The 12,022-nt window shown below is 50.3% G+C and overlaps 1 protein-coding gene across 5 annotated transcripts in view; it reads right to left on the minus strand.

Annotated features, from left to right (window-relative positions):
- The window catches only part of LOC137438246 (SWI/SNF-related matrix-associated actin-dependent regulator of chromatin subfamily E member 1), a 76,965-nt gene that overhangs the window by 54,458 nt on the left and 10,485 nt on the right, over positions 1-12,022 (minus strand). For 4 of the 5 annotated variants that reach the window (XM_068133335.2, XM_068133333.2, XM_068133334.2 and 1 more), the window contains exon 4: positions 213-308. The exons of the other annotated variant lie outside the window; for it this stretch is intronic. In XM_068133335.2, coding sequence (XP_067989436.1) covers positions 213-308 — 96 coding nt within the window. The remainder of the gene's footprint in view (positions 1-212; positions 309-12,022) is intronic. 5 annotated transcript variants of the gene reach the window in all.

A 12,022-nucleotide genomic window follows, 5' to 3' on the forward strand; every position in this document is an offset into this window, starting at 1 on the left:
GCAATGGCAGGTGAAAGAAAGCAGACAAGGAGGCATGACGAGGACGGTAGGTGGACATTACAGTATAAATACCATACCCATCACCTTGCAGCTGACCGTAACGTGTAATCACCCAGAAAAATGAGCTAAGGAGTATTTATTTGAAGCTAATAGGGTGGAAAGTCCAGTTCAAAGGCCCAAGGCAACAATAAGGCAGACATCACGGGACTCACTAGTCCATGACAGAAGTATGCAGCTCCCAACAACGGGTCGCGAAAATGCCTGCCAGTTAGATCATACTGCAGCCTAGCCGACAACAGCTGGGACATCTGTGTATGGGGTAGGGAGGCATGGCAGTGGGGAATGTGGATGAAAGGTGAGGATGTGTGATCGCGGGCACAAGCTCGCAGGACCGGTGGAGCTAGGAAAGAAGGTATTGAGGGCACAGCCATGCGTATAGAGAAGGTTACAACATTCGAGTGAAAGCACAAGGCACGGTCAGCAAAAAATGTAAATTAAAATAAGCAATCATGCACAGTCAATAGCAATGGTTAAAAAACGTCTGGGTGCACACATGCAACAAAGGTCAACTTGCCGAGCACAACGGTAATAGGGGTGGTGAGGATGGCGATGGATCTTCGAGATGAGGAGAGGCATGCGGTCAATCACAGATCCCTTAAAGCATTTCCTGACGTTGTGGCCTAACATGCTTTCACAAGCTGACTTTGTAGATACATTCAAAATGAAACGTCCACAAAGGAAAGAGAAGCAACAAGACCACAACCTCACAGTTTGAGTCCATGAATGCCAACTACAATAGCTGTAGATCCTAAATATACAGGAATGCTTTTAAAATGTGGAAATTGGAGGATTCTCAACATTTACCCAAATCAGGAGAATACTTTTGCGGAATACGAGCAGCAACGTGCAGAACGTGTCTTTTCGGAAACATTAAAGGTAATCAAACTACACTGGACATTAAAGGCCTAAAGCGTAGTCATTCAGACACATAACATAAGTATCGTGTGGTAGTGGGCAGCGGTGTCGTAGCAAGTTTTGAATTACCCGAGCTCTGCAAAAATGCCGGCCGTGACGTCACCGCCAGATCTACCGTCACATCAAGTTTTAACATGACACTAACCATTTGAGTTCCCAAAATGAGTGATAGATGAAATATTAACATTTCACCAGATAAACAAACCCCTCATACCCACTTGATCTCACAATTCAGAAAGTTTAAGAATAAGTGAGATGGGTTAGTCTCTAACCACCGTTTTTCGACAAAACGACGTATTTTAAGAAATAGAGAAGTTTTTTATTATTTTATTTAGTAGCATGCGGTAAGGGCTGGTAGGATGGCCTGGAGGTACGCACACTCTCCTCTGAGCTGTCTAGCCTAGGTTTGAATCCCGACCCAGCTATGAACTGTCATCCGAGTGTGGTGCAGGCAGGGTGATTCGTCAATGTGTGTGCTGTCCCTCGGATGGACGGTGTGCCAGGATTAGGCCTTTAGTTGGGGATTTTCACATGAGTTGGAGTCTTTGAGTTGACGGAAGAATATAAAGCTTTGGGGCCCGATAAACATCCGAGAGTATTGAAGGAGATGGCAGGGCAGAGAGGTATGATGTTAACATATAAAACATCATGCTTATCTGCCCTGCCAATACGAGTCTGTGTCAATAGTACATGCCAATACGAGTCAATCCGCACCCATAAGCCTACCAATACTGGTATAACGTGATAGCAACTCTTCACGAAGCCAGCCGCATCAATGATCCAGCCAGTTGTCAACTAGTTGTCGGCATTCAAACTCTTCCATGCCTTAGAGCAGTGGTTCTTAACCTTTTTAAAGGTGCCGAACCCTAACGGAACCCACCGAACACTCACGGAACCCCTCAAATTTGACCAAAAAATTAAGAAGAATTGCATCTTAATGCGTTTTCTGTTCTTCTTTTCGGGAGGCGATCTGGGAAATGCGTGGTTTTGTTTTGACAAGGGCCACCCTCGAATCATTTTCGCATGCAAACCTGCTCCTTTTCTTTGTTTTAATGTCCACCAGTTTCGAAAACGCATGCTCACAGAGATACATTGTAACGAACGGCATGAGGATCTCAAGGGCAATTTTTGGCGATGTGAGGATACCCTTCCCTTTGGCGGCACCAAAACGTTGAGAGCATTGTTGTGCCGAAGAGTTGTTGTTGAGTCTGGCTCTGCTGAAGTTCGATGAGGTCGTCGAGGTTTTGGTCGTTGACATCTGCCGTTGCAACGTCGAAAGTAAACGGCTGCCGCACCCATGCTGGGTATTGCTCTTGGTCGGGGAAGTAGCCGTCGAATGACTTTCCCAGCTCATCCAAGTGCGTGGCAATCGCTTGCTTCAGCCCCCCCGGTACAGCAGTGCCTCCAACTTCAGACTCATCTTCGATCCCACTCACGCACTCGGCCAGTAGCGAAAAGTTTGCGAAGTTGTCGTACTCTGTTCGCCACCTCCACAAGAGTAACTTCTTTCGGAAAGTGCTCAGCTTTTCTTCAGATTCAATGACATTCACTCCACCACCCTGCATCTGGCAATTGAGATGATTGAGTGCGTCGAAGATGTCAGCCAAGTACGCCAAGGCGAGGATGAACTCTGACTCTTGGAAGTGCGTTGCATGGCAATGCTGGTGTTCTCGCAAAAACAGGGCTAATTCTACACGCAAGGCAAAAACACGGCTCACTGCCTTCCCTCGTGATAACCATCGAATGTTAGAGTGGTAGAGAAGCACTTCGAATTCAGAGCCGATTTTATTGCACAGCTCTTTGAAGATGCGATGATTCAGAGCACGGCTTCGCACGTAATTCACAGTTTCAACGACGATTTTCAGAACATTGGCCAGTTTTGGAGGCAGGGTTTTTGATGCCAGCGCATGTCTGTGCAGGACGCAGTGCGTGACGATGATGTGTGGTGCATCAGCCTTCACCAGCGCTCCAAAATCGGAGTTGCATCCCAGCATCGCTGGAGCTCCGTCCGAGCAAACTGCAGACACCATGTTCCATGAGAGGCCGTTGCTTCTGAAGAAGTCGTCCACAAGCTTCTTCACGTCAGCTGCCTTCGTCGTTGTTGTGAGAGGCTTGCAGAACAGAAAGTCTTCCTTGATCTCATCTCCTTTGACATAACGCACAAATAAGATGAACTGGATCAAATTCGAAACGTCGGTGGTCTCGTCGAGTTGAAGGCTGAATTTCGTCGGGCTCATGACTAAATCTGCAACTTCCTGGGTGAGGACTTCCTTATTGCATGCAAGTTTGCTTCAGTAGGGGAGTTATCTCTGGCACTTTGAGTTAAAACTGGGTGAGGTTCCCAGTAATCTTTTTCCAAAGGCAATAATTAAAATTACAGACGTCTACTGAATTGTCAGGATAGTTAAATAACATGCAGGTTTGAAGTTATAACCTGAATCTCGGTGGATTGAAAAGTTCTAAGTTGTGTCTATATGATGCTCAAATCCTGTGAAACAATAATGTTAAAGATGAATGAATTACGGATATGTGTTTGCAAAACTCATTCAGGTATTTCTAACATTAGATTTAGAAGTTTAATAAGCAAGCAGATATAAAGTTTTGTTTTTTACATTCACATCGTAAGTAAGTGACCTTTCATATGTCCTTGTAGTATAAAACACGAGTAACGAGTCTCTGGCTCCGTGATGTCGAGTAGGGACAATGGGAAACAGATGTGCCTCTAAGAAGATTTGATATTGTTACGGATTCGTCACTTCCGTTGTTGGGGTTTTCCTCCACTTGAAATATTTCTGATTCTATGTACTATTATTGTCTTCCAAAGGTTTATTGTTTATGAACTGTTTTCAAAAGGTAAAAAGAATTAATGTTTTAAATTAAACCGGAACCGGACGACGACGAGGAGGAAGAAAAGGAAGAAGAAGAGGAAGGCGTGGCGAGTGAAGTCGGACAAGACACGTGGCTTCCAGCTCCGTAGCGAGCGTTATCGAACGAAAGTCGCGAGTGAACTTTGAGTTTCCTTGGAGGGAATTTCCTGCGATAGGTGTTATCGCTGGAGGATTGAGAAACCTGCGTAGTCAGGTTTAGGCGTGGAGATTCTGAAGAATCCTCGCCAGGTCGCTTCGTCTCAAGTAAGAGCCGTCAGCCATTTTGATCCTCGTGCTTCGTTCACCGGGTCTCGATTCGATCTCGCTCTGACACTCACTGGAGGGGATCACCTTTGAGTTATAGAGACATTGAGGAGTGTTCCTTTTTCACTCACTTGGAGCGCAGTGACTTATCTTACTTTAGCTGATGGTACCATCATAAAATGTATTGAGTGTACTTTTGATTGCCATTGGTTGTATCGTTATTCCTGTGTGATTTTTAATACAATATTTGTTCGTTTATAATCATTGGTGTGGTTTCACTGTTGATTTTGACACGGAGTAACACATTTTTTCTGCCGTGGCTCCTCTCGGGGCTCAGAGGTACATCGTGACCAGGGGGTCGGGGAGGAACACGTAACAATATGCAGACCTAATGTCTCCCCACTCAGCGGGATGTCTGACCAGAATTTCACTCGACCTATCGAATTGCATTTCCCCATTGCTCTATCCCTCCCACCCATATTTCATTCGACCAATCCCCACTGCACTATCTCTCCCACCCATATTTCATTCGACCAATCTCCAATGCTCTATCCCTCCCACCCATACCAATCCCCACCGCCCTCCTCCCCCTTTTCTTCATGCAACCAATCCCATTTAGCTCCTCCCTGTCCTCAACCCCCAGCCCCATTTCTCTTGGTTCTTCACAAGTATAAGAAGAATGCTCAGGATTTTGACTTTAGGATTTTGACGTGTATCTTGCAGTGTGTTCTTCTTGTTTGGAAAGGGTTTATTGTTTCTTACTGTGTATCTTCTTGGAAACAAAAGTGAGATCCTCCTCGGGAATTCAAATTTGTCAATCCTTCTTCTGACAAAAATTTGGACATTGAATTCTTGATTCATCAATTACTTCAGGTCTAAATTCCTCAACAAGGGCCCGCGTCCGTCGAGTGGCTCGAACTTCTCCTGTGATTTGTTTTAAACAGTACGGTTGAACCCCTCATCGGCTCATCCTCACTTCCTCATAGTTACATTTAATTTAAACCCAGAAGCCGATTTTGCTTTCCTTGCCGGTATCCTCACCGGAAACAAAACAACATTTACCGCTATTAATTCTATAGTTTCAAACTTCACAGAAAATGGTTATTAACCAGAAATGTGCTTTACAAAGAAATTGGTTTGTATCCGCTATGCCAAAAAAAATTATTAACCATCTTCTCACGTATTTTTTTGCCAATCTTATGGAGAAATAGTGTTCAACAGTCGAGGGTGCGAATTGACTCGATTGGTCCAAACGTCCCGCTATCTCCTTTATTTTTGATCATACGGTTAAATAAAAGTGACCATTTGTTTTTAAAAAGTTTTTTTTTTCATTAAAGAAAGTTCCATAAAAAGTTATAAAAGGGAGAAAGCGTGGGAGTCAGCGGGGTTGTTTGCCTCGGGGCCCGGGCTGGCTGTTGACGTGCCTGTATATGTATGTGTGTGTGTATATATATATATATATATATATATATATATATATATATATATATATATATATATATATTGTTGCGGATATGGGACTTGGCCTCAATATCCGCTTGTAAATACTCCCCTATTTCCCCAATACTCCCCAACTATCCCCAATCCCCCATTCCCTAGTCCCATTGCCTGTAAATAACACTCTGTAGAACCGACCTTCCCCTTTTTCCCCCATTAAATGTCGTGCCCAGGTCCACCGCATCTCACGTAGACAACTTTCGGACATCTTGCTAGTTATTCTTAGTCTATGTCAGTTAAGGACTCGTTTCCATTAATTCTGACTCTTCGTTGCACCAGAATGTGATTATATGGCACCAGTAGTGAGTTTAGGACCTCCCCATACCTCCTCCCATCGTCCCCATGAAACAACAACAACAACAACAACAACAACTACAACAACAACAACAACAACAACTACAACAACGGCGTGCGGGGAGTGTGCGTCCTCACACCGGTTTGGTTAGCCGCCATTGACCATGCGCTCCGACGGGGTTACCACGAAGGGGCTCACTGTCAGCTCCTCGTCAAGGGCGGAGCCGGTAACCCCCCCGCACCCGATAAGAAGGGCGGACCGATTCCATCTGGGGCGGAGCTAACTAGCCGAGGGCGTGTCACTCCCCGCCGGATATACGCAGCGACTTACCGGATGTGAGATCAGATGCGCCTGAACCACGGAGAGCAAAGGACGCCACCCCCAGCGCGACGATACCTCCCCGCATCTTTGGACCGGACCGGGTCGATTCTGTCCTTGAGCCAAGAGTGCACCTTGAGCCATCGACTGCCCGCTTTCCTTGCCATCAATCCCCGTGTGAGTCAGTTTTGTCCTGTTTATCTGTGGTCTGTCGGGAATAAGATAAGTGTGTCTAAGTGCCTATCTTTCTATGCTGTCCCTCTCATCCCTGTAATCTGACCTTCCGCAATATTATAACCTCCTCCGGAGGTCTTGAGAACTGAACCCTTGGTGTCGTGTCATTTTAACCCAGCCGTTGTGTCCTTTTCCTCAATTGATTTAGCGTAGCGCGACTCGGCAAACGTTCGAGTATAATCGGGTAACTTGTGCGGACACGGCGGCCATTCCGCTCGGCCCACCCTAACATCAAAGTCGTGTCTGTAACAATTGGTGTCAGGAGTGTCGGATTCGGACCTGGGACTAAATTTATTAGGCCCAAATTTTGGAACACCAATTGTACCACTAGGGTAACAATTGGTGTTGGGGAGGTAGAATTCGATCCGGAGCGCGTTTCCCGCGCTCGACGAAATTATAACGGCGAAATTTGATTTTGTTATACGGAAATAAAAACCCGAATTTTGAAAGTCGCGCTATGGCAGACCAAGTCGGCTGGGGTCCGGTAGTGGAGAGTGAGGCAGGGTCGGTCCAGGACCAAATTGAGGGACGTGAGGAGAGCGAAGCAGCGAGGGTAGCAGACGCACAAAATGGCGCCTCGCTGGTCACCGCGCCCGCGACCGTGGCAGCGCCCCTGGTGGATTCGAACCTTTTCCTCCTGCAAATGAGGGCCCTTATGGAACAAATGGGTGAGCGATTGGAGGGCCAAATGGGGGTAATGAGGGACGAAGCGAGGGCTCAGAGTGAGCAATTGGGGGTAATGAGGGACGAAGTGAGGGGTACCAGTGAGGGATTAGACAATAATTTTAAGGGATTAGACAATAATTTTAAGGGATTAGACAATAATTTTAAGGGATTAGACAATAATTTTAAGGGATTAGATAAGAAATTTGGGAAATTAGACGATAGATTAGGGGAAATACAGGAGGGGTTAATGGGGGTAGAAAACAGAATGGCCGCTCAAGAGAATCAAATGGAAGGGATGCAAAAGGGGTAGAGGGGTTAGAAAACAGTATGGAAGGCAAATTGAGGGACATGAGGGACCAAGCGGAAAGGGAAGTTAAACAAATGGGGCAGCAGATAGAGGGGGTCAGAATGGGGGTAGAAACCAAACTGGATGCTCACAGGGAGGAAATGGAGCAGATGAGGGTGGCATCTGGGCAGGAGATGCAAGTGATGGGAGAGGAGATCAGAAGAGGAGTGAGTGAGGAGGTCGGAGGAGTGCGCGAGGAGGTGAGGCACTGTAAGGAGCGCATGGAGAAGGAGGTGAGAAAGGGGACTGTAAAATTGCAAGGGGGTATAGAGGAGTTGACGCTGGGAGTAGAACAACTGACAGTGGGACAAAAGGAGTTGGGGGACCAGGTAAAGAAGAACACAGCGGTAATAGAGGGTTTAAAATCGACACAGAAGGAGATGAAAAAGGACGTAGGGGTAATTAAAAAAGAGTGTCAGACGGTACATGAGGACCTGACGAGGAAAATGGACAAGGTGGTAGAGGTGATGGAGGTTAAAGAGCGGGAGGTGCGGGAGCACATAGAAAAAAATAAAGTGGAGTTAGAGGAAGAACTTAAAGGGGCGCACGAAGAGATGAAGGAGGTGAAGCAAAAATTAGAAGAAGTGGAAGAAGGGGTGAGCGAAATTAAGAAGCGACGGAGAGAGGATAAGAAAGAGATAAAGGAGGAAGTAAAAGAATTGGTCCAAAGTCTGTGTTCGGATCGTGATGATGTGCTCATTAACCGGATGAGGGATTCGCAGGTGATGGAGGAGAAGCGAAGAGAAAGAGGACCCGGTGTAAGTGGTGACCAATATGGTCGTGCGTATGATGCGCCAGGTGATTTAATAAGCTTGGGGGTCGAGATAGACCCGGATGTTCGTGAGAGGCCACGAGTGAGGTGTATGGCTGGTCCGGAGGGTATGGAACGAGAGGTGCGAGATGTGGGTGAGCAAGGTTGTGGTGGTATGGAATGGGTAGCGGGTTGCGGAGGTGTGACCCATGCATCGACACCAACAGGGGTAGTTGTTGGAGGGACCGGGGAGGCACGAGAGCCCCTTGGGGGTAATGTACTGTGGGGGCCCGGCCGGTTCGGCCCCGCGCTGACCCCGCAAGGGGCGACGCACGGGCTCCGGCAGGCGGGCAACGACTCGCATACGAGATGGTCCCACAAGGTCCCACTCGCGCCGTATGACGGCAAGAGTGATCTACGCGCGTACCTGGCGCAGTTCGACTGTGTGTGTAAGGGCAACGGTTGGGGTGAGGACGAAGGTGGAGTACACCTGGTGGCCGCATTGCGCGGCGCGGCGGCGGAGGTGCTGACGGCATTACCAGCGGGTGCTCTCACCCTGCCAGCCCTCCGCGACGCCCTAAGTAATCGATTCGGCATAGAACAGCAGAGCGAGCTTGTTAAAGCTCAGCTCGCGCTGCAAAAGCGCAAGCCCCAGGAAGCCATCGGGGAACTTGCCCACGACATTCGCCGCGCAGTGGGGATCGCACATGCTAGCATGGCAGCGGATTCCCGGGAAAGCCTGGCGCTGGACCATTTTATCCAGGCCCTCCCGGACATTGAGCTCCGGCAACAGCTCGCCATGTGGCGCCCGCAGACTCTGAGCCAGGCGGCTGACGCTGCGGCCCGTTGGGAAGCAGCGAGGCCCCTGGCCCGGGGGGGCGAGCGTCTCGCAATGGCGGTCCGCCAGGTGGGACCCCCGATGGAGGGCGGACCCCTTAGGGGGCCCGCCCACGACGTGGGTCCTGACCTGGCGGGCATGGTCCGGAGGCTGGTGGACCAGCGCCTGGCAGGACCTGGACCATGGCAGGCGGCCCCGGAGGTGGCCCGCGGTGGACCACGAGCGGGTAATCCAATTCGGACCTACAGGGGGGGAAATTTGGAATTCCGGAGGCAAGCACCTTATCAGGTGAGGTGCTATACCTGCAACCGTCTGGGTCACCTGGCGCGGCACTGTCGAGCCGCGCGCTGGGATGATCCCCGGCGGTTGAGGTCCTCAACTCCGCCCAGGGGGGAGCGGGTTAGCCGACCCCAGACACCCCCCCGCCAGACCCCGGGAAACTAGAAGGTGTCGGGCACGTAGGGCGGTGTTCGGCAGCAGAGGATGGAGGAGAGCCCTCATTGACGCGACAGGTCATTTATTGTGGCCAAATTGGAACCGGTAGCCTGACAATTAGATGCAAAATTGCCAGCGTGGGGGTAGACGCCGTAGTGGACACAGGAGCTAGCGCCACTATCATCAGCCCTGTGGTCCTTGATTCGAGCGCAGGTGGCTGGGATAAGATCCAGCGCCTGCAAAATTATAGTTTGCAGCTTGCGACCGGGGTAACGGCCCCGATCATAGGGCGTGGTTCTGTGACCCTCAAGTTAGGGTCGGTAAGGAGGGAGATAGATGTTTGGGTGGCGGAGGTGTGCGACCCATGTTTAATAGGGTTGGACCTGTTGACTGCCAGCGGCTGTAAAATCGACTTGTGCCGGGGGATCCTGCAGGTGGGAGTAGAAGAGCTGCCGTTAGGGGGAGTGAGCACGGCCGAGAGAGCGGAGCTGGAGGCTTCCGAGGCCGTGACCATCCCCCCAAGGGCCGAGGCGATAGTGCCGGCCCGGTGGGCAGCTCGCCCAACATGGCAGGAGTCCTGCGGCCTGGTCGAACCGGTGGCAGCGCAGTCCATACCGGGTTTAATCGTGGGCCGCACCCTTGTAAAAACGGACGGACCGGTAGTGGCCGTCCGAGTAATAAATATGAGTACAGAACCACGCACTATAGTAAGGGGCACGAGGGTAGCTGGCTGCACCCCAGTTGAGGAAGTCGCGACAGTGAGGGGCGAGAACGTCCAGCCGAGCCGACCCCGGGGGGAGCCTTCAATAACAAGTAGGAATTGGCCCGATCCCATTTGCGAGATGGTAAATCGTAGTAGCGTAGAGTTGGGAGGTACCCAGAGGGAGGCCTTACACAAACTGGTTGGGTCCCATTTGGACCTCTTCTCCCTGTCCACCGAGGATATTGGACGTACGGGCCTGGTGAAACATCAGATCCACACCGGTGAGGCCCGGCCTATTCGTCAGGCCGCCCGACGGCTCCCTTGGAGCAAGAGGGCGGAAGCTGACGAGCAGGTTGAAAAAATGCTCGACGCAGGCGTGATCGAGCCCTCGGGAAGTCCTTGGATGTCACCTGTTGTGCTGGTCAAAAAGAAGGATGGGACCACGCGGTTCTGCGTGGACTATCGCCAGCTAAACAACGTGACACTCAAGGACTCATATCCCCTGCTAAGGATTGATGACACCCTCGATGCCGTTGCGGGCTCAAATTGGTTTTCAACTTTGGACCTCAAGAGTGGGTATTGGCAGGTGGAAATGGATAGGGCAGGGAAGGAGAAAACGGCATTTTCCACAGGTAAGGGACTGTATCAGTTTACTGTGATGCCGTTTGGTTTGTGTAACGCCCCCGCCACCTTTGAAAGATTGATGGAGCATGTACTAGGCGGCATGCCATGGCAGTCATGCCTGGTGTACCTGGATGACGTCCTGGTACATGCCCAAACGTTCCCCCAGGCAGTAGCTAATTTGGACCAGGTGTTCGGGTGCCTCAGACAGGCAGGGTTGAAGCTGAACCCGAGTAAGTGCACTTTGTTTGCAAGAGAGGTGGCCTATCTAGGTCACGTGATCGGCCGCGAGGGGGTAAAAACGGACCCAGACAAAATTAAAGCGGTAGAGGAGTGGCCCGCACCACGTACCATCAAAGAGGTGCGGGGATTTTTGGGACTCTGCTCCTACTACCGGCGCTTTGTGGCGAAATTTGCGGAGTTGGCCCGTCCCCTCCACCGGCTTACGGAGAAGGGGACGCGATTTAATTGGACACGGGAGTGCCACGAGGCCTTCCAAAAATTGAAGGGGTGTCTAACATCCGCACCCCTTCTAGCGTACCCCACTAGCAACGGGGCATTTACCCTGGACACGGATGCGAGCCAGGAAGGATTGGGCGCAGTTTTGTCTCAGACACAGGAGGGCGTGGAGAGAGTGATTGGTTATTATAGTCGGGCCTTAAGTAGGCCCGAGCGAAATTATTGCGTCACTCGCAAAGAGTTATTGGCCATGCTGGCTGCCATGAACCATTTTCACCCGTACCTGTACGGGCGGAAATTTTTGGTTAGAACTGACCATTCCTCCTTGCAATGGCTCCTTCGGTTCAAGGAACCGGAGGGCCAAATTGCAAGGTGGTTGGAAAAGTTGCAGCAGTACGATTTTGATGTGGCCCATAGGGCCGGGAAGGCCCATGGTAATGCGGACGCACTCTCTCGGCGTCCTTGTCTGGGGGAAAACTGCAAATTTTGTGCGAGACACGAGGAGAGGGAACAATTGGGCGATTCGGACCCGACCCTCGTTGTCCGGGCAACCCGGGTGAGAGGGCCAATTTTGCCACTAACCGCGGACGAAGAATTTGGAGAGTTGGCTTGGAGCACGGCCCAGCAGGAGGATCCTGTTCTGGGGCCGGTGTTCCAATGGGTCAAATTGGGGCAAAGACCAAAGGGGGAAGAGGTCACCCCCCTCGGGGCACAAACAAAGGCATATTGGGCTCAGTGGCAGACCCTGGAATT

The sequence above is a fragment of the Myxine glutinosa genome, chromosome 12 (assembly GCF_964187855.1).
Source record: "Myxine glutinosa chromosome 12, kmMyxGlut1.1, whole genome shotgun sequence".
Classification (NCBI taxonomy): domain Eukaryota; kingdom Metazoa; phylum Chordata; class Myxini; order Myxiniformes; family Myxinidae; genus Myxine; species Myxine glutinosa.